This window comes from Arvicola amphibius, chromosome 6, assembly GCF_903992535.2.
Source record: "Arvicola amphibius chromosome 6, mArvAmp1.2, whole genome shotgun sequence".
In the NCBI taxonomy this organism is placed as follows: Eukaryota; Metazoa; Chordata; class Mammalia; order Rodentia; family Cricetidae; genus Arvicola; species Arvicola amphibius.
The window spans coordinates 822620-845136 of record NC_052052.2 but is presented as its reverse complement, the minus strand read 5'-3'; the positions used below and the strand labels follow the sequence as shown (position 1 = coordinate 845136).

General features: G+C 41.8%; 1 protein-coding gene across 5 annotated transcripts in view; it reads left to right on the top strand.

Annotated features, from left to right (window-relative positions):
* The window catches only part of Gnb1 (G protein subunit beta 1), a 59933-nt gene that overhangs the window by 13185 nt on the left and 24231 nt on the right, over positions 1 to 22517 (top strand). For 4 of the 5 annotated variants that reach the window (XM_038333142.2, XM_038333143.2, XM_038333141.2 and 1 more), the window contains exons 2-3: positions 9596 to 9644; positions 17402 to 17498. In XM_038333142.2, coding sequence (XP_038189070.1) covers positions 17442 to 17498 — 57 coding nt within the window. In that variant the 5' untranslated portion in view covers positions 9596 to 9644; positions 17402 to 17441. The remainder of the gene's footprint in view (positions 1 to 9595; positions 9645 to 17401; positions 17499 to 22517) is intronic. The other variant, XM_038333140.2, reaches the window with a different exon arrangement.

Here is a 22517-nt window from a genome sequence, read left to right as displayed (position 1 = left end):
TCTGTCCTATGCTAAAATTATTTGAACTTTATTTGTGGGGTTTTTCTTGGGACATATGGCAGAGCAGCATTATAAGAATTACATGCTTATATCTTCCTAAACTGAGTTTCAGTGGGTTTAAAGCTGTGTATATGTCAACCAGTTATAAATACCAGATGTTTTTGTAGTGGGCAGTTGGAGGCTAATTGGGTCATCTCTAAAAAGCAGCAGCAAAAAAAAAGGAACTGGCTACATGATAAATAACTGTGATTAGACAAGGAGGTTCTTCTACTCCTCCTTTCCTAGCTGATATTTGTGTGTCTGAGAGTTCTGAGCTTCAGTGGGGAGGGCAAGGACTATGTGAAAAGCTTTGGCAAGCTCTTCACCTGAGCTCCTGGACTGCCCTTTCCTGTGGGGGTCTGAGAGCTCTGTAATTATGCTTTTTGTCCTGAATGTTTAACTGAAATAAACTTTACAATGCTTTAATGGTAAAATTTTGCTTTGGTTCTGTTGTAGACTTCAGTGATTTAGGTTAGTGAGTGCTAGATGAAATGGGGAGCCGTGTACTGGCCCTGCCTGGGATCTTTGGATGTTTTCTTTGTGACTAGCTATGTTTTTAAATAGAACTTACAGATGTTTAAAATTTATTTATTCATCCATTCATCCATATATTTATTTATTTCATGTTCTTAAGAAAGGAAAGTAGTCTGATGCCATTGTTTTCGTGATTAGGTTTTCTTCTGCTCCTGTGATGTCTTTGCTCTGTGCAAGGGTCTTCCTATATTGTCTAGGCTGGTCCTGAGGTCTTGGGGCTTAGCTGATGTTTGCCATGCTTGCTATTGTGCCTAGCTGTATATTCATAAAAGGTTACATTCCTAGCCAGGCAATAGGGAGGCAGAGATCTCGGAGTTCTCTGCCAGCCTGGTCTACAGAGTGAGTTCCAGGACAACAGGGGCTACACAGAGAGACTCTTAGTTTCTTTTTCTAGACTTAACTAGTTCTACTTCCAAAAAAGTCAAGTACTTTATACTGTGGGCAATAAATAGGAGAAACTGAGAATTCCCATTTAAGCAATGGTAAAGTCCCCTGGTTGGCCTGTGAAGAGTGTATTTCCATTAACCAGGCCACTCTTCCTTTATCTTAAGAAGCAGCAGTGGGCTCTGTTCTCTGGGTAGGCAAGGAGAGAGGCCTCAGCAGCCAGCAAGGTTCTTAGTCTCTAGATCTAAGGCTGAGGTGGGAGGATTATGAGTTCAAGGCCAGCCTAGACTAATTAAATTAACCAGACTATCTAAAAATGGATAAAAATCGATCAAACCCTCCCTTAAATGTGATTACATCATGAAACAGAATGAAAATTCACATTAGTTTTCCTTCTTGCTACTTGTATGTGTGATAGCCTTGAACTTGGAATCTTACTGTCTGTGTGTGGTTTTGACATTTTTAAGAGCAGAAGCCAGTAGTCCTGTAGAAGAACCCAAACTCTCACTGGGCTTCTTTTCAGTATGATCCAGGTTTTGCATTTTGAGTAAAATACCACAGAAATGTGTCTGGGCTTTTATGGTGAGTGTGTTTAATGATGTCCTCAGTGCTTGGAAGGTCTGCCACACTTAGCTGCTGCTTCTGTCTCCTTCCCCTTGTGTCTCCTCACTTTTCTTTCTTGTTGCATTTTCTTTGATTCCCCATCCCTAGTTCTGCTTTTGCCTATAAGTATCTTTCAGGCTGCAGGTGTAGAGTCCTCTGGGCTTTGTTGATTAGGAAGACAGTTCCTGTTAGAATGTACGACACATTATCCAGCTTCACTGTCCTTAACTGAAAAGAAGGAAGGAAGATGAGCCAGGCCCCCTGCCCCTTGGCTCACTTCATCATTTTTCCCCTGTTCGCCCTGATTTTCCTTTCATTGTCTTTCCCCTACCTTGTACTTAGTCTTTTTGTTTATCTCTGAGGTCTGGGTTTGGATTTTGGTGAAAAAGTTCCCAAAATCACAGTGGTACCAAGTGTCTCGTGGTTCCCAGTGCTCTGGCCCCAACACAATTTTAAATCTCCTATAATTTGTTTTAAGATCTGAATATCCAGGCTGGAGAGATTAACAGGTTAAGAGCACTGGATATTCTTCCAGAGGTCCTGAGTTCAATTCCCAGCAACTACATGGTGGCTCACAACCATTTATAATGAGATCTGGTGCCCTCTTCTGGCATACAAACATATATATATAGACAGAACACTGTATATAAGAAAAAATCTTTAAAAAAAAGATTTGAACAACTTGAGCAACGTTGTGTAACGAACTCAATGGCCATTTGAAAAATAATACTTATGGATTGCAGGAAACTAATTTTATTCATTGTTTATTAGCTATTAATTGGTGGACTGTACATCTTCCCAAATTTAAGAATCAGATCAAATTCTACCCACCTCATTTCCGGTGCTGTGCTGATGTTTTTGCAATACTTGTTTTTTGTTGTTTTTATTAAAACAAGCATTTCAGGCCCAGCAGCTAGGCTGTGCTATCATCAAGAGGGTATAGCTAATGTGGAACTTGGTGCTACTTTCATGTCAGCCGTCTCCAGACTTCCCACATTTTCTCAGGGTACTGAGTTTATTCACTATTCTGAACACCATTTAGTTTGGGAGCTGAGATTGTTGCTTGGTTTTGTTTGGTTTTTTGAGGCATGGTCGTACTATGTTTCTCTAACTGCCTGGAACTCAAGAGATCCACTGGCCTGTTCTTATTGAGTGCTGGGATTAAAGGGGTGTGCTACCCCACACCTGGCTTGTTCTGTTTTGTTTTTACCATTTACTTGTGTGCTTGTATGCATTAGTACACTGTGTGCGTAGGTCAGGGAACAGTTTACATGAGTAGGTTTTCTCATTGCACTATGGATTACAGGGATCAAACTCAGGCTATCAGACTTAATAGCAAGTCTCATTTGGTGAGCTTTTCTCCCAGCCCAAAAGTAAGTTTATTGAGTAAATTTCAAGGGCAGTAACACAATCCCTTTTGTCTACAGTTTATTGACAAATGAACTGAAAAAAAAAGTTGTAGGTTCAGGAGAGATGGATGGCTCAGCAATTAAGAGCAGTAATTGCTCTTCTAGAGGATCCTGTTTTGATTCCCAGCACTCACATGGCAACTCATAACCATCTTTATAACTCAAGTCCTACTGGATCCGTAGCCCTCTTCTGGCTTCTGTGGGCAACAGGCACACATGGTGTATGCACACACACAGTCAAAACATTTATACACATAAGTAACTAAGAAACTCCCTTTTGTCAGAGTACTAATGGACTACGTGCAATGGACGTCCTTAAATCTGACCATGTCTTCTCCTTTTCTTTTTGGAAAAGGGCCTTGTGTACCCTAAGCTGGTCTCAGATGTTCAGTCTTCCTACCTCAGGCCCACCTCCTCCTGTTTTTGATAGAATAAGCAAGAGTCTCACCATGTAGTCTCTAAGCTAGCCTTGAACTTGCTGTGATCTTTCTATCTGTGCCTCCTAGGAGCTCAATTTAGAGATAATATGCCACCAATGGCTTAGAAACCACTTTCATTTGTTTGGAGAATTGCATTATTACCTGATGATGTGTTTCAAATCTATGTCTGGTGCCTTATGACTCATTTCTCTAGTTGGACAGTGCAGAATGAAAAGATGAAGCTTACATAACCACAGCCTGTGTTGGAGGACCCTACTGTTGCTTGACCCATTTGTGACGCCTTCTTAGTTATCCTTTCCATTCCACTGCCTGCTGGGGACAGCAGGTAAGTGAGCTGGGAGACCTTTCCTAGAGACAGACCAAGTTGGCAGTGATTGCGCCAAGGATGATAGGCCTTGTTGGACAGTGCACAAGATACCATTGTTCACTTGATACAGAGGGCAGTGAAAAAGGTTTCCAGAAGTGGTAGGGATCTATACAAACAGCCTGTCTACCCCTCCTTCCTCCTTCCTTTCTTTCTGATTTTTTGAAAATTTATTTTCATATATATGTATGAATGTCTGTATGTGTATATGTGCGCATTCCTGGTGCCTACTGAGACTAAAAGAGGGTGTTGGAGCCCTTGGAAGCTAGAGTTACAGGAGGTTGATTGTAGTGACCCTCTAGAGGTGGTTGCTGAGAACTGAACCCATGTCCTTTGCAAGAACTGCAAGTGATCTTACCTGCTGAGCCATCTCTCCAGCCACCTGGCTCTTATTTATGTTTCCTACGTGTGCCCCTGTCCTGGGGCCTTCCAGAATCCCTGTCTTCCTTCTTCCTGTAAGAGCCTTAGTTAGACCAGGTAAGTACTGAGGGCGTAGGGGAAATTGGAAGATGGCATCAGGAATAGTTTTAATATTTTGCTTCTAGATTTAATTGTTTCCTTAAAGATGTAGTTAGTATCCAACTTTTTTCTTTTAAACAATTTTGAGAAAAAATAGACAATAAATATATTGAACTTGGAAAACATAGGAAATTACAAAGTCCTGCCCATGTACTTAGCCTTCCTCTACCTTAGGAAAGTTCAGTGCCTGTTGCTTTAAGTTTTTTTTTTTTTTTAATTAACTGTTGTCATATTTTAGTTTTTCTTATCCCATTGTGTCACCATTTGGCATTAGATAAGATTAGGAGGAAGCAAAAGAGTTCATGAAAGTAAAGAGCCCCCTGCTAGGCAAATACTGGGCTACCACTCTGTGCCAAGCACGCACTGAGAACTTGATCTTATTCTTGTTACAGGGTTTGTGTGTTTTGCCTCATTCCTTATTGATAAGTAACTTGAAATGTTTGTTAATTATAACTTGGTTTCTATTCAGTCTGCTTCTTGACAAATTCTTTTTGGATTTTCAAGACAGGGTTTTTCTGAAACAGCTCTGACTGTCCTGGAACGTGTTTTGTAGACAAGACTGTCCTCAAAGTGACAGATCTGCCTGCCTCTGCCTCTTGAGTGCTGGGACTATAGGCGTGTGCCACCACTGCCAGTTCTTGGCAAATTCTAATGACTAATGGTTCTTTGGTGGGGATTTGATTTTACATTTTGTTTGTTTGGAAACAGGGTTTCTCTATAGACCACGCTGTTCTCAAATTCAAAGATTTGCCTTCTTTTTCCTCCCAGGCTGGGTTTAGTGATGTTTACTATTAGCCTGGTGGTGGTGTGGATTCCTCTTTATTTTTTTCCCCCTTAAACCCTACCACTTAGCCATGGCCCTAGTCCTCCCCCCTTTTGTGACTGATTCTTTTTTGTACGAACAAGTTGAGTTTAAGAGAGGGACAGTATTTTAGGAATAAAGAAAATAAAATGCTTCCTTCTGATATAGAAATGGCAGTACATGTTGACATTTAAAGGAAGTAGGGAATTAATCTCCCTCCTTTCCTCTTCTCTCTTTCCCCGCTTCCTTCCCTCCCTTCCATCCCCCTCTCCTATACCTCCTCGGGAGTTGGTTCTCTTCTTCCATCATGTGGGTTAGGGGATGAGCACATCTGAGCGCTCTTCTCTGACTGCAGTTTTCGAATGACCTTCATCTTTCTGCCTTTCCATCCCACCTAGTTCTATTTTTCCTTCACAATGAAAAGCACCTGACATCATTTACTTTAGTACCAGTTCTTTTTTTTTTTTTTTTCTACTTTTTTTTTTTTTTTTTTTTTTTTTTTTTTTTTTTTGAGACAGGGTTTCTCTGTAGCTTTGGAGCCTGTCCTGGAACTAGCTCTTGTAGACCAGGCTGGTCTCGAACTCACAAAGATCCACCTGCCTCTGCCTCCCGAGTGCTGGGATTAAAGGCGTGCGCCACCACCGCCCGGCCATCATTTACTTTAGTATAACCCCCTCATCAGGATATTAACCAAGTACTTGGCAGGGAAGGAAAGAACTTGCAGGAGAGAGACTTGGCTCTTGCTTAGTACTTGTCAATGTTGTTGAGAGTGAATAAAGACCTTGGCTATGGAGGCCATGGTACTATTAATGTTTTATCAGTAGTTTAATGCTTCCATCCTGTTTTTGTACTGTTATGTAAGTATGCCTATGTAGCTCTGTAGACCAGGCTAGCCTCGAACTCACAGAGCTCCACCTGCCTTTTAATCCACAGCTTCCCGAGTGCTGGGATTAAAAGTGTGTGCCACCACCACTTGGCCGTATTCAAAATTTAAGGATATATTTGTAACTTTTTCCCCACCCCATACTGGTACCTGGCACAAGATCAGAACCAAAATGAGTCTCTCACACACAAGTAGCCTGAGTCATGGCTTCTTTCATTTCTACTTTCTTTCAGTTTTCTTTTGAAGCACAAATGTGGGTCCTCAGCACTCATAGAAAAGCCTAGCACTGTGGTGTGTGTTATAACCCAGTGCTGGGGGCAGTAGAGCTGCTGGTGCCCATCTTTCTTAGCTGGAGATTGTCCAATGAAAAAAAAATTTTGATTTCACATTTTAATGGGAAATCACCTGTAAAGAGCTCCGTGAGCGCATTTCATTTCAAGATTGTGAGAAATTACGTGACTTTACTATACAAATGTAGTATTTAGAGCTTAAAACCTCAAGATATGCTACAGTATATGTGTACTTAGAAGTTAATCATATTCATCTTTAATACAGTTAAATTAGCTTCATAGAGTCAAACAGGACCAGTTGGTTTTTATTCAGAATCTTGAAATGGTGTCTGATCTTTGGAATTTAACTTGTATAGCTATGAGAATGAACCACTTTGTGATGGGCTCCTTGACTAAGTGAGCTTGATGCAATCATGATAGCTGCATGGCTTAGTATCTACTGCACTGCCTTCTGTCAGATGCTGCACTTGGATTGGTGAGTTGACTCAACAGATGGCTCATCTGGTGAAGGTGCTTGCCAGCAAATCTGAGGACATGATTTTGTTTCCTAGGACTCTCATATTGGATGCAGAATGGATGTGTGCCATGGATATGTTTGTGCATGCCCACCCCCAGTGAGCGCACACACACATATAATAAGTAAATGTAGTAGAAACTTTTTTAGAGCACTGGAACCCAGGCTCTTATGTATATTATAATAAATATGTACTAGTGAACTTTTCTCCAGCCATTCTAACCTTTGACATTTATACCTTTCTAGCTTCTATAGCAGGCTATTTTCTCATCACGTGTTCATGCCAGCTGGCACTGCCGTGTGTGTATCAGCAGCAGTGACACTGCCTTCTGTGTATCAGCAGCGGTGGCTAGCTGTTAGCTCACTCAGTCTCCATACATCTCCCTTGCGAGAGCTTTTCTCTCCTGCTTGCCTGTCTGGCACTTTGGCTCCTAGTTCTGTGATGGGCAGCAGGTTCAGGCTGTCAGTATTAGTACCTAGGCATCTATGATGTGCCCCATCTTTCCACTGCACCACAGACTAGCTGGTGTTGCTGTGTGGTAGCATGTTGGATATTGGCTTTGGTTTCAATAAATTCTGGTTTTCCCAATTTTTTAAGGTGTTTTAAATTCTGATTCCTACATACCGTTTAAAACTGCAGTTGGATCTTATTTTTTTCCCCACAAATAAATCCAGACAACTCACATGACTTGACATGAGGTATTGGGACAGTTAAGCAGCCCCTTTCTCCACTGTATCCTGGCATGGCCACAGGATCTAGCGAGTGAGTACCTAGTGTCTTCTGAAAGAATAGAAAGCTGGAACCCCCAGGGAGTGGGGCCTTGGTGTTTCAGATAGAGCAAATGGTGATTTATCCCTTTATCTTTTACAATGAAAAGATGCTCAGGAAGATCTTTGTGTAGAGATTGGGATAATTATGGCCTTTATGGCAGGATTCTTACTTGGGGCTACAGCGAGGCTAGTTGTGCCATTGTAATTGACAGTAGGAACTGGGATCTATCTACTGTATACCTGTCAGTTGCTGAACAACTCACCCTCCCCAAAGAATAATTTCATCTTCACCTTAAATAAACCAGAATGTTTTAGTGCTGGGAAGAGACACCACAACCCCCCACCCCGCCCTCTCTCCTTTTTTTTTTTTTTTCTTTTTTGATTTTTCAAGGCAGGGTTTCTCTGGCTTTGGGGCCTGTCCTGGGACTTACTCTGTGGGCCAGACTGGCCTCAAACTCACAGAGATCCGCCTGCTTCAGCATCTCGAGTGCTGGGATTAAGGGTGTGCACCACCACCGCCCCACAGTCATGGCAACTCCTATAAAAGAAAACCTTTAACTGGGACTGGCTTACAGTTCCAGAGGTTTAGTCTATAATTATCATGGTGGTGTGCATGCAAACATGGTGCTGGAGGAGGTCTGCATCTTGTTCCATAGACGGCTGCAAAAACAGCTCAGCCCCACACTAGGTGTAGTTTGAGCATATGAGAATCTCCCCCCCCCCCAAAAAATGCCACCTCCACAGTGTTAGGCTTCCAACAAGGCCACGCCTCCTTATCGTGCTGCCCCCTATGGACCAAGCATTTGAACTCATGAGTCTGTGGGGTCATTCCTGTTCAAACACAGAGTAAGATGGGTGTGGTGGTGTACACCTTTAATCCTAACACTCAGGAGGCAAAAGCAGGAGGATCTTTGTGACTTTGAGGCCAGCCTGGTCTGTATATCAAGTTCCAGGCCAGACAGAGCTACTTAGTGAAACCCTGTCTCAAAGACAGAGTAAAACAAAATGCTAAAAAGAAATAAATAAACATTTTGAGCAGTGGTGACTCACACCTTTAATCCCAGCACTCCAGAGATAGAGGCAGGCAGGTCTCTGATTTTGAGGCCAGCCTGGCCTAGAAAGCGAGTTCCAGGACAGCCAGGGCTGTTAAACACAAAACAACAACAAAAAATGAGGAAAAATAAATCAGGGTGCCAGGTTGAGACCCTCCTCTAGACTAATTAAGAGAACTTGATGGTTCTTCAGGCATGTGCTCATAGGACCTTCTCCGAGAGGACGTGTGGAGGTGGATGTAGCTTGCTTTTACTGATTAACTTGTGTTCCCTAACTTCCACTTCAACGCCCACCTTCTCTTTTTTAGGATGGAATTCACATAATAGAAAATTAAAACACTTTAAAGAGAATGATTCAGTAGCACTTAGTATATTCACATTGTTGTGCAACTGCCTCCCTACCTAAGTCTATATTTTTGTCACCCTGAAAGGAGGCCTATTCTCAGTAAAATTTCATACTTTGTGTATGGCCCCATGCAACTCCTGCTGTTTTGTCTGTGGATCTGCATATTTTGGATGTGTTGTAATTGAAGTACCTACTATGTACATGGCTGTGTGTATATAGGTGGATAGGTAGGTCAAAACAACTTTTCGGGAGTTGGTTTTCTCCTACCTGATGTGGCATCTAGAGACTGAACTCAGGTCATTAGGATTGGCATCAAGTTTTGTTATCCACTGAGCCATCTTGCCAGCCCTTGTCTCTTTATTTTGTTTACTATTTCTGTAGGTGTGCGTGCGTGCGTGCGTGCGTGTGCGCGCGTGTCTGTGTGTGTGTGTGTGTAGGCAGGGTCTCACTATGAAGGCCAGGCTGAGTGCCTGGTCTCCATTTCTTTATTTTTCAGTGCTGAAGAATTAAATTCTATAATGAGTAGAAATTTATGGTGATGAAAGTAATAGAGAAGAGGATTATGTATGTGCTCTTTTCTAAAATGTAGCTACTGTAGCTGTTAGCATAGCCCCAATATGATAAAAACCTTTTCTGTTGTTACAGATAGACTTACATGTGTGGGAAAACAGACCAGAAACACTTCTGAATTAAGGTAACTTCACATATATAATTGTTGTCATTTTTATGGGGCTTTGGAGGTGGGGGATTTTGAGAATGTCTCACCATGTACCTTTGACTGTGTAGACTCACTATGCAGTCCAGGCTGGCCTTGAATTTACAAAGATCCACCTGCCTCTGCCTTCTATGGAAGTGATTAAAAATGTGCTCTGTGTCCATCCTGATACTCATTAGTTTTGTTTTCTGTCTCAAGACAGGGTTCCTCTGTGTAGCCCTGGCTGTTCTGGAGCTCACTTTGTAGATCAGGCTGTCAGGTACTCAGATTCACCTGCCTTCTGAAGGCTGGGATTAAAGGCATAAGCCACAGAGCCCAGCACTCATCAGTTCTTAAAGTACAGCATTTACATTTCTTCTGGGTGTCAAACTGAGGTCCTTGCTCATGCTAAACTTGTACTTTATTGGCAAGTTACATCTACCACCAGCCCAGGGTGGAGTTTTTTAAAGTTATTAATCCCATTGGGTTTTTTGTTTGTTTGTTTTTAAAGCTTTGTTTTTGTATACAATATTCTGCCTATGTGTATGCCTGCAGGTCAGAAGTGGACACCAGATCTCATCATAGATGGTGTAAACCACCATGTGGTTGCTGGGAATTGAACTCAGGACCGGTGGAAGGGCAGCTGGTGCTCTTAACCACTGAACCATCTCTCTAGCTCCTTTGTTATAAGTTTTACTTTCTTTCACATGGTCTCTATTACTCTGTCAGTTTTACCTGTTCTCTTGCTGTATTGTCTAATCTGACCCTGACCTGCCTCGTTTCCCTCTCTTTAGATAGTCTGTCTTACTAAATGTGGGCCTGGCTAACCTCAGACTTGTGCCTCTACCTCCCCTTTGTTGATTTTATATTTCTAGGTGTCTTCCTGCTGTGTGTCTGTACTGTGTGCATGCAGTGCAGGCCGGGGCCAAAGAGAAAGAGTTACAGATAGTTGTTATCTCCTATATGGTGCTGGGAATGTCCTGTGGAATAACATCCAGTGCTCTCAACCCCTAAGCCGTCTCTTCAGCCCGCTGTCCCCAACCTCCCTTTGGTGTGTCACCTGCAGGCCAGGTTGACCGTAAAGTCCAGTAGTCTTCCCGCCTCATTCTCTCAGCTGAGACCACAAGTGTAAGCCACCAACATCTGCCCGCTTCTCTATTTCAAAAATTTGTGTGTGTGTCCATGCATGTGTATTTTTTTAAGTTTTATTTTTAATTGGATATGTGTTTTTTGTGTGTGTAGGGGTATTTGCATGTGAGTACAGGGGTCCCCAGAGGCCTGAGGCCTTAGTTTTTGAAACACTGAGCCATCCCTCCATCCTTGTGTGTGTTCGTGTTCCTGCAGGTATTATACATGCCTGTGCCTATGCTTGTACAGAGGCCAAAAAAAGTGTATCTAACCCTTCAGAACAAGAGTTAGGCATTTGCAATAATGCCTAGCTGTTACTGTGTCTTTGCACTATTTTGTTTTGGTTTCCAAGACAGGGTTTCTCTGTGCAGCCCTGGCTTCCTGGAACTCACTCTGTAGACCAGGCTAGCCTAGAACTCAAAAATCTGCCTACCTCCGCCTTCCAAGTGCTGGGATTAAAGGCATGAACCACCACCCAGCTTTTTTTTTCCTCTTTGTTTTCTTACATTTCAGTCAAGAATCAAGATTCAGAGTTCACAAATAATTTAGTTTGAAACAGGATATTAATGTATAGCCCACATTGACCCAATTCTCAGTGTCCTCCTGTTTTACCTTTTTGAGTGCTGAGATTAGATGTATGTTCCATTTTACCAAATTTAAAAGGTGGCTATTAATAGAAAACCAAATACGTACAAGAAGTTAACCACTTGAAAAATTTGTCAGCAAACTAAAATCATCACTAGCTCATAGCTGATCTTTTTCTTACACATGCCCCTACCCATTTCTCTATTTCTTGCTTGTTTTGAGGAGAATCTTTGTTCTTAAAGACTTTAGTATCTTTAAACATAAAACAATACTATTATCACACTTAGAAAATGTGTTGACTGTTGCTCCCTGTACAGCTCCCTGTTTATGTTCAGGTCTAGTGCTGTTTTGTTTTGTTTTGTTCTGTTTGGGTTTGGCTCCACAGTTCTAATCTCCCCTCCCTCCTTCCATCCCTTTCTTTCTCTCAGATTGACACAGAATCTCACTATGTAGGTCTGACTGTCCTGAAACTCACATTTAGACCAGGCTGGCCTTAACACTCACAAAGATCCACCTACCTTTGCCTCCTGAGTGCTGGGATCAAAGACATTCATTTATAAACCCAGCCACTTTCATAACTTCAAATCTTCAAGAAATTCCTGTCATTGAAAATAACATCTCAAAGGACAGTAGTGTTCTTTGCCAATATGACTTCTACTCAAATGTCAGCTATTAACTTTGGAGTTGTTCTGTTCAAGGGGACACTTTAGTAGTATAATCACTGAGAGGCTTATGGGGGGTGGACTGTCAGACTGATTATCTCATCTAATTTTTGTTTTAGCTCTGTGGCATAGATGATGATGTTCTAGACCAGAGTAAAACGTGATTCAGTGAAGTCCTGTTTGTATGTTGGAGAAACTGAAATTCTTTTTCTTGCTTTCTTTGTTTTTGTTTTTCTAGACTGTTTTTCTCTGTTTAGCATTGAGTGTCCTAGAACTTGCTCTGTAAATCAGGCTGGCCTTGAACTCACAGAGATCTCCCTGTCTCTGTCTCCTGAGTGCTGGGATTAAAGGTGTGCACCACCCCTGCACGGCAATGAAATTGTTTTTCAAAATATGCCCCTTAAAAAATTTTTGAATTATAGTCTATTTTGTGTGTGTACATTGAGAAGTCAGGACAACTTACAGGGGTCAATTCTCCCTTTCTATGAAGTGTATCCTGAGCTGTCCAAATCAGGCTGGCAGGTTTGACATCAAGTGTCTTTACTGGCTGAACCATCTTGACAGCCCATATGTCCCTTTTCTGTCGGTAGCAGACTTGTAGCCCAAGTGTCATTGTTAATAACTGTCTAATAGTAGGACCCTGAGGTTACTGTTGAGGTACTCTGTCACGACTTCCTTCACCGGGGTCTTGATCGGAGGGGCATTATGCTGCTGCTGTCTTTGTCACACGTTGAGGATTTTACATCTCATACCACATGTGTGAACTATTCTAATCATGCTAACACTTTACTTAAAGGTATTGCATGTTTCTTAAAGTAAGGATAGGTCTCATCTGCTTGTTTGTTTTCACATGGTGGGCAAGCACTCTTCTTCTGAGCTACATTCTTAGCCCCATGCTTCTAAATTATTTAGATTTCCCAAACAGCAGTTCTAACTTAAAACTGAAGTCAGATGTGGGTCATGGGCAGTCAGGAGGCCTCAGCAGGTCCTGTCTTAGTGGATTAGACTGGAAAGTGCCACCTCAGCATAGCCAGAGCTTACCTGGGACATGCTCTGGAGGAGAAGAGCTGCCCCGGCAAGCAGACCTGATGGTGGGGTTTCCAGAAGGGCCAAGGGACTAACAACACTGAAGAGAAAGTCAAAAGTGATTAAATGTAAGTAAGACTTATTAAACATTCATTTTAAAATATTAAAACTGTAAATAGTAATGTGTGCTGTACTTCCTTCAGGCGTGAAAAGGTAATATTAGGACAGCAGGTAAAGGTACTCAATGCTGCATGGAATCCGAGAACCAGCTCCTTCAAGCTGTTCTCTGTCCTTACCAGGTGTGTTCCATACACATATACAAATAGATAAAACATTTTTTTAGAAAAAGATGCTAGCTATTAAGATTTCCCCCTCCCATTCTCCTTCCTCCCTTTTCTTTCTTTTTAACATACTGTGAGCATCAGGGGGTGATTTTATGGAGCCAGGTTTTCTCTTTCTATCTTTACGTGGTTAGGTTCTAGGGGTTGAACTGAGATCATGATGCTTGAACAGCAAGAGACTTAACCCACAGACTTAACCCATTGACCTAAAATCTTTCATTTAATTGGATACTCTCTTCATATACTACAGAAAAAAATATACGACAGTCACCCAGTTATAGTACTTAAAACTAGGAAAATGGATTTACTAGAAACCTAGTGAAAAATCTTTATAAAGCTAATGGGCTATTTAGGTAAAGTCACTGGCCGCCAAGCCTGAGGAGCTTTTGAGACAGCTCAGAAAGTTCCTCTGTTTACAAAATCCTTAGTGTGTTGTTTTCAGTTTTGTGATTTAAAGCTAACTCCGCTTTAGTGTTTATGTCCGGGGCATCTGCTGTGTGTTGACTGAACTAACTCAGGGTACCTTGTGACTTTGGTTGCTACTTTTTCTTAGTTGAATGCTGGATTGGGTGGAAGGTTTTATAGCCAGAGTGACTTTGTAGGGTAAGAAGTGCTGGAGTGTAGTGACCCTGAGTAAAACCAGTGAAGCAAGCCAGACACATGCAAGACTAACACGTACCACATCTTTCTATCTCAACAACATGATGTTATTCTGTTGTATAGGAATATTCTTAAACTTAGTCCTTAAATATTGTGTGCTAAAGACAGAATGACCCAGTCTTTCCTGAAAAAGTAAATAATGTTCTCATGCTGGGGATGTTCAGGGAAACCTGAGGCATTCTCCCTTGCTGAAGCTTTCCTAGCGAGTCTTAGTAGCCCATTACTGGTGGTTACTCTCAAACTCATTGTTCTAAAGTGCTTCTGTACTGCCCAGCAGCAAAGGTACTTAGTTGGAAGGGATCTTGTTGCCAGTGTTGCATCAGGAGCCTATAGTGTGGATCTTCACTGATGGTATTCATTCGTTTTTCTGTAGAATAGAAAAGTATCAGGAACTTAAGCAGTTACGCTTGGGGTCATCCAGATGATTTACCTAAGGTGTGTTTTTACTCTTAATGAAAATAACAGTGATTAGTTAAGCCATGTGATACTAACTTTGAGTTTTGAGGAAGAGTTGAGACAGGATCTTGATACATAGTCCTAGGTAGCCTGGAGCCCACTATATTACCAGAGAGGCCTCACCTCAGACTCAGTGCAGTCCTTCTACCTCTGGTTCTCCCAAGTTCTGAAGCTTAGAGGCATGCCATCACACCTAAAGTTTTGTTGGTTTAATTTTTATTTTATTTTTGTGTGTCCGTGCGTGCATGCGTGTGTGTGTGTGTGTATCATGCACGTAGGTAGGTGTACTCATCTATGTATGTATGTAGACCAATCTTGGCCTCTTGTGTTACTAATTCATTACCTCATTTATCAACACAGAGCCTCTCACTAACCTAAAGTAGGGGTTTTCAACCTGTGGGTCTCAACCCTTTGCGGATTAAATGACCCTTGCACTGAGGTCACCTAAGATCATTGGTATGCACAGATATTTACATTTCAATTCATAACAGCAAAATTAGAATTTTAAAGTAGTAATGAAAATAATTTTATGATGGGGGTCATCATAACATGAGGAACTAACTTGTTGTTGTTGGTTTTTCAAGACAGGGTTTATCTGTAGCTTTGGAGCCTGTCGTGGCATTAGCTCTTGTTGACCAGGCTGACCTCGAACTCACAGAGATCCACCTGTCTCTGCCTTCAGAGTGCTGGGATTAAAGGCGTGCGCCACGGAACTAACTATATTAAAGGGTGGAAACATTAGGAAGGCTGAGAACTACTGACCTAGAAGGTTCCATTTCAACTGGGTTAACTAGCCACTGAACCCAAGAATGCACGTGTCTCTGCCTCATCCCCTGTACCCTAAGCACCTCTTTAACTTTTACACAAAAATTTTGTTGACTGGGGGAAGGGCTGGAGAGATGACTCTTGATTCCTAGCACCTACATGGAAGCCAACAGCCATCTAATTCTGGTTCCATGGGATGCAATACATTCTTCTGACCTGGGGATACTAGGCATTTACATGACACACATAACTAAAATACAGTTAAAAAACCAATACTCTTGTGTAATTTACATTGGAGGGTCAAGGTCCTTGCATAAATCACTTTGCTATTAAGTAATTTTATCTTTAGTTTTAAATTGCTTTGATCACATTTATGATTGATTGATTTAAAAGCCAACATCTTTGTCAGAAGTGTAGCCTGTATGCCAGGTACAATGACCTATGAGGCCTGCTATTCCAGTACTGAGATTCTGAGGCCAGAGATGTGCATTCAAGGCCAACCTAGGCTAAGGATGAAGGAAATGAGTTTCAGACGGCACAGAGGCATGTCCATATATGACTTCCTCCGAGGAAAAGAAGCCCTCCCCGGCCCCCCCCCCCCCCCCCCCCCCCCCCCCGTGGGTTTTGTGGTTTGTTTTTTGTTACTTTGTTTTTGTTGTTTTTGAGGCAGTATCTCAAACCACTGTGTAGCTAATAGTGACCTCCTTGAACTTCCTGCTTCCACCTGGAGAGAAACTATAGGTGAGCACCACACATGTGGGCATTTAAACCTTGTAGGTAAGCAGTTTGTTAACTGAACTATATCCCCAGTCCAGGAAGTCAGGTTTGTTTGCTTATCTATTTTGAAACAGTTGTCCTCAAATTGTGTAGCCAAGGATTACCTTAAAGGGTGACTCTGATCCTCCTGCTTATTTCCAAAGTGCTGGGATTTTAGGTGTACACCCCTGCACCCCATTTATCCTGGGGCTGGACTCAAATCCAGAGCTTCATATATGTTAGTCAAGCACTACCAACGGAATGTCTGCATTCTGGGCTGAAAAAGTCATAACAGGATGACCTTAGAGTTTGGAGATGTCTTATATGACTGGGTATGCAGCACGTGACCAGCCTTGTTCAGAACGTTTGTGCTTAGAAGGGTCAAGATGTTTCTGAGCTTCCTGGGATTCCACAGCCTAGAGTTTTGGTGGAAATAGAGGACTTCTGGATCCCCTTTGTCCTTTTAAGTCTCGTGATGACTGCCATAGTTTTGAAGTTGTAGTTTTCCAGAGTGTCCCAGTCCTGTTTCCTGAAGAAATTATTCTTGATTTCTCAATGTGGTAGTTATTCTGGATGTCTAGCACTTTGTTCTTGGTTTCTGAGAGATGCAGTCTTTTCATGATGAGAAAGGCCTGTGTTATCTGTGTTATTTTAAGTGATTTAATTTTTCTGGAGAGTGGGTCTCTGCACAGGTAGGCATGGAACTTAAGGTCTTTCTTCAGCCGCCTAAGTAGTGGAATGCACCGCCACTGTTGGCACTAACAGTTTATAGTGTTCCAGTCCACTGCTACAGTGGTGTGTATTAGACATTGTACCGGCAAAAGAGATTGTTTTTAATCCAGTTCTACATAGGACTTTAAAAGTTTTGATGAATGCTGCAGCAAAGTTCTGTTTTATGAGACCATAGCTCTGAAGTTTTCAATTTCTTTGTCTCTCCCCCACCCCCTTTCTTCTTTTAAGGTTTTTCTGGGACTGGGTGTCTATGCAGCCTTGGGCTATTCTGAAACTGACTTTGTAGACCAGGCTGGCCTGGAACTCACAGAGATTCGACTGCCTCCCCAAGTGCTAGATTTAAAAGCTTGTGCCACCATACCCAGTGTTTTACTTGCTTTATAAGTTACTCAAAAGTGATTTTTTCAAATAAAAAAAAATATTTATTTATTTATTTATTTAGTATACATTGTTCTGCCCGCGTGTGTGCCTGCAAGCCGGAAGACGGCGCGGCACCAGCTCTCATTATGGATGAGCCATCATATATGGGTACTAAGGATTGAACTCATGACCTCTGGGAGAGCAGTTAGTGCTCATAACTGTGAATTTCAGTTAACCAATGTTCCTGTAGCTTATTTATTCTGTGCCGTGTTTCGAAATGTTGCAGAGCTTGAATTCTAAAGTGAGGAGAGCACCGAGACCTGAAGATGAGTGAACTTGACCAGCTGCGGCAGGAGGCCGAACAACTGAAGAACCAGATCAGAGTAAGTAGCAGTGCGCGTCTGTGTTTCCTGCTGTGGACGACAGAGTAAGGTGAAGTGGGCTAGTATGTGCTGACCATGCTCCAGATGCCTGTCTGTTATAATGGTTTTCAGAAATTTTGTTTTCTTACTAACTATAATTTGTTGCTTGAATGTACATGGCATGTTTCTGTCGAATTCATCGAAGACATTGAGTCTTCCTCTGGGGAGCTATGTTTTAGGTCCTCTGTGTGGCGGTATCAGGCGGATACTAACCTGGCAGAGACAAAGATGAGAGTGAAAGGCTCAGTAAAGTGGCGCTTAGATGACCTGTCTTTTTTTTCCTCGTGATTTTGAAGTGGGTTGTGCTCCAGGATGACTGTTGAAATGTATACAACAGCTCTTGAGCCACCAGAGAGAACAGATTTGTCTACCTGAGTACAAAACTAAGTGAAAGATAAATTTCAGCTGGGTGGTGGCACACACCTTTCATTCCAGCACTGAGGAGGCAGAGAGAGGCAGGCAGGTCTCTTAAGTTTGAGGTCAGACTAGTCCACACAGAGAAATCTTCTCTCAAAAAATAAAAAAAAAAAAGAATAAAAAAAATGAAGGGGAAAGATAAATTTCACTGTAATCTGATTCTTTTGAGGTGGTGCTCGAGGTAGAACTGAGAGCCCTTATACATACCAGGTGAATGTGGGTTTAATAGTTTAGGGGTTTGTATTTTATTTGTTACTTGACAAGGTTTCTCTTCACTATGTAACTTCGACTATCCTGGAACTCAAAATGTAGACCAGGCTGACTTTGTACAATTAAAGTATATGTTTTCTTTCTTAGACTTGGTCTAAAGAGCTAGGTAAAAAGACTTAAGATTTACTAGGAAAAACCCAGTTTTCATTTTGTTTAGAGCTTTGTATATTTGAAATAGCTGTCTCTGATTTTCACGCTCTCATCTAAAGACACAGCAATCCTCAGAATCTCATTCAGTAACTTGTTGACAACAGTCAGTGTCTGCCTGTTGTTGAACAGTCACATTTCCTTTACTTTGTCAGTTGTGTGCAGGCTGCCAGGGGGACTTCATGGAGAATCTCCAGCACCGTTTTGGCTAACTTTTCTTTTTTTCCCCATCATCGTTGTTTGAGACAGGGTTTCTCTGTTTAACAGCCCTGGCTGTTCTGGAACTCCTTTGTAGACAAGTCTGGCCTTGAACTCATAGAGATCTGTTTGCTTTTGCCTCCCAAGTGCTAGAATTAAAGGCATGTGCCACCACTGTACAGCTTCCAATTTTTTTTTCTTTTTGTGGATTTTTCAAGACAGGGTTTCTCTGTGGCTTTTGGAGCCTGTCCTGGAACTAGCTCTTGTAGACCAGACTGATCTCGAACTCCCAGAGATCCACCTGCCTCTGCCTCCCGAGTGCTGGGATTAAAGGCGTGCACCACTACCACCCAGCTCCAGTTTTTTCTTGAATTTAAAAAAAAAATACCAGAATTGTCTGAGATTTAGAGTTAGGGATAAAACAGAAAATATCCTGCTGTAAGCATTTTACAGCTGGGCATTGGAGTCTAGATTGTCCTGGCCAGTGTTCTTTAATGTACTCCCCTGGAATTAATAAAGCTTTCTGAAATATTTGGTGTGGTATAAAGTTATTTCCTGCAAAACAAATTTAAGTAATAGCAGATATTTCCCTAAATTTATGTGTTCCTCATGGGAGGCAGGTACTATAGCACTGAACTACACCCTAGCCCTGATCCTCACCTAAAATCTTTACAGGGTTATGAGTTTTTTTCTTAGGGGGTTCAGTGGGGTGAGATTCTTTATTATGGTACTAAGATTAATCTCAAAATTGTGGGTTCAAGTCTTCTTCCTGTCTCAGTTCCCTCTGTAACTGGGATTGCAAAGCGTGCCTGGCTTCCCCTGCTGTTCTGAATGACTTAAAAACTTAAAGCCAGGAGCATGGTTGTACATACCTTTAATGTAGCGCTCGGCAGGAAGAAGCAGAATGATAATAGTTCAGAGTTGTCTTCAGATATATGGCGAGTTTGAGGCTAGCCTAGGTACTATGAGACCTTGTCTCAAAAGGTAACATCAGGACTGGAGAGTTGACTCGGCAATTAGGAGCACTTAAATATACTTTCAGAGAACCCCAGTTGGGTTCCCAGCGCCCAGCTCAAGTGGCTCACAACCCCATGTAACTCTTAACTTCAGGGGATTTGATACTTTCTTCTGTCATCTACAAGTACTTGCATATACCCACACGGACACACACAAAACAAAATGATATTTTAAGAAAAAAAAATTAGGGCTGGAGGGATGGCTCAGAGGTTAAGAGCATTGCCTGCTCTTCCAAAGGTCCTGAGTTCAATTCCCAGCAACCATATGGTGGCTCACAACCATCTGTAATGAGGTCTGGTGCCCTCTTCTGGCCTGCAGGCATACATGGAAGGAATGCTGTACACATAATAAATAAATAAATATAAAAAAAAAAGAAAAAAAATTAAAGCCAGATACAATGAGACCTGCTTGTAATGCCAGCAGATCAGGAGACTGATGCAGGAATACTGACAGTTTGAGGCATTTGCATAGATCATATGCTTTCGAGTTTTTTTTTTTTAATCTTTGTCTCAGAAGTTCTGAAAGCTGAGCATATAAATTCTGAGGGACAAGGGAGTTGTGTTGAGTAACTATCTGAAATTATTTTTCAAGTCTTTCTTGAAGATAGTCCTACTTCAGTATGATTTAAGTGTTGCTTTTTTGAGGCAGGTTCTTACTATGTAACTCTGGCTATTCTGGAAATCACTGTGTAGACCAGGCTGGCCTCAAAGTCACAGATTTGCCTGCCTCTGCCTCCCAAGTGCAGGGAACTAAAGGTGTGTGCTACTATGTTGGGCTATTATTTTTTTAATGTTAGGCTGGCATGGAAGTCAACTACGTGGCAGAGGGTAAATTTAGAGAAAGGATAAGAAAGCCCAGGTGTTGGGGAAAAGGTGCTTAGAACAAAGGTGAAGAAGAGAAAGGAAACAGAAGAGCGAGCCGTTTACAGTGCTGCATAGTTACAGCCACGTAGCGCCTGCAGCTTCCCCATGTTTTCACTCCGGTCACATGTGTAGTCCTTAGTGCCCTCCTCCCTACACCCACACAGTTAGTGTCCCTGTGGACAGCAGTCAAGAGGTAGAAAGAAGCAGGAGGATCAGGAGTTCAAGGCCATTCTCAGTTACACGTGACATTTGAGACCAAGTAGGCAATACAAGGCCCTGTCCCACGGGAAAACATAAAAAGTAGCTAAAAACAATTTCAACAAGTTTGATCTAGTTCCATCTAGCTAAGTACAGTATTGTTCTGGTCAGTTCTTTACAGTGCTTTCACTTGAGTTTTGTTTGCTCTTAAAGTACAGCGCCTCACTCTCAGGGCATCCTTTAGTTCACACTCGCTGTGTTTAATGTGCCTCCATTGTGGACAGCACCAGTTTTGACCATTCCTAGTAAAGACACTCTGCTTCAGCCCTCCGAATGAGTGTCATTCTCACAAATGGCTGCATTGGATTTGGACCTTGCCTCTCAACACCGGGCTACTTTTATGATGAATTGGTGAGGAGAGGTGAAGACCATTGAGTCTCCAAATGGGAAGGGAGGGCCTTTTCTGTTGTTTGTTTTTGAGACAGAGTCTCATTGTCTCTTTCTAGGAAGTGTTGTTCTTAAGATTGTTTTTCATATGAAACACCCTTTTTGGTGGTCTGAAAGAAAATGACCCCCAAAGAGAGTGGCATTACTAGGATGTGTGGCCTTGTTGGAGGAAGTGTCACTGTGGAGTGGACTTTGAGGTCTCCTGTGCTCAAGCCACTCCCAGTGTCACAGTTCACTTTCTGTTGCCTACACATATAAAGATGTAGGTAGTCAACACCATGTCTGTCTGCACACGTTCCTGGTCCCCACCAAGATGCTAATGAACTGACCCGGAACTAAGCTGCTACTGCAATTAAATGTTTTCCCTTATAAGAATTGCTGTGGTCATGATGTCTGTTCACATTTTATATTTTTTAGTCTTTTTATTTTTTTAAAGATCTGTCTGTATGCCTACAGGCCAGAAGAGGGCACCAGATCTCATTACAGATGGCTGTGAGCAACCATGTGGTTGCTGGGAATTGAACTCAGGACCTCTGGAAGAGCAGTCAGTGCTCTTAATCTCTGAGCCATCTCTCCAGTCCCTATTTTTTAGTCTTTTAAACCCTTGGCTATACATTATATCAATAAGCATGGTTTTTGAAAGTATTAGACTTATTGGCATGAAAAACACTTGAGAGCGACTAGCTATTTTAAGCCCTTTCTGTTCACTTAATCCATTTTTTAAATGTAGAAATACTTGGTTATATAATAAGTGTGTTTAGTTTGCGAGCAGAATCATTAGGATGGACTCGGAACCTAGAAGTCTGTCCATACAGACTAGAAGTCTGTATGGTCATTTTAGTGTGTTTGCTATGCCATCCTAATAAATTACAGCCCTGTGCAATCATCAGGTTCTTAGTCAAGGTTATCAGTTCCTTTGACTTTTGCCTGTATTTAAATTTTGACCTTTTAAAAGTGGGGTTGTCTCATTTTTCTTCATAATGAATATCTTTGTATTTATATGTATGTGGTATTTTGAGATTTCAAGGCTTATTTCATTTATTAGTGAAAACATAGTAAAAAAATTACTGTGGTTTCTTTTGTAGGTCTTTGCTGTATTGGTAGGTTTTATAGATAGCAAAGATTGCCTACTGCTGTTTTATTATCAGTCTCCTTAGAATTTTTGTTTGTGTTGTTTTTTTCGAGACAGGGTTTCTCTGTGTAGTCCTAGCTGTCCCAGAACTCGCTTTGTAGACCAGGCTGGCCTCAAACTCATAAAGATTCGCCTGCCTCTTCCTGCCAAGTTCTGGGATTAAAGGTGTGCACCACCACCATCCTGCCAAGTCTCTTTAGAATTTTACTAACAATTCTAGATCCCTTATTTTTTTCATAGAACTTAAATTTAATCATTATTTGGCTTGAAAATAAAGTCCTTGGATAACGC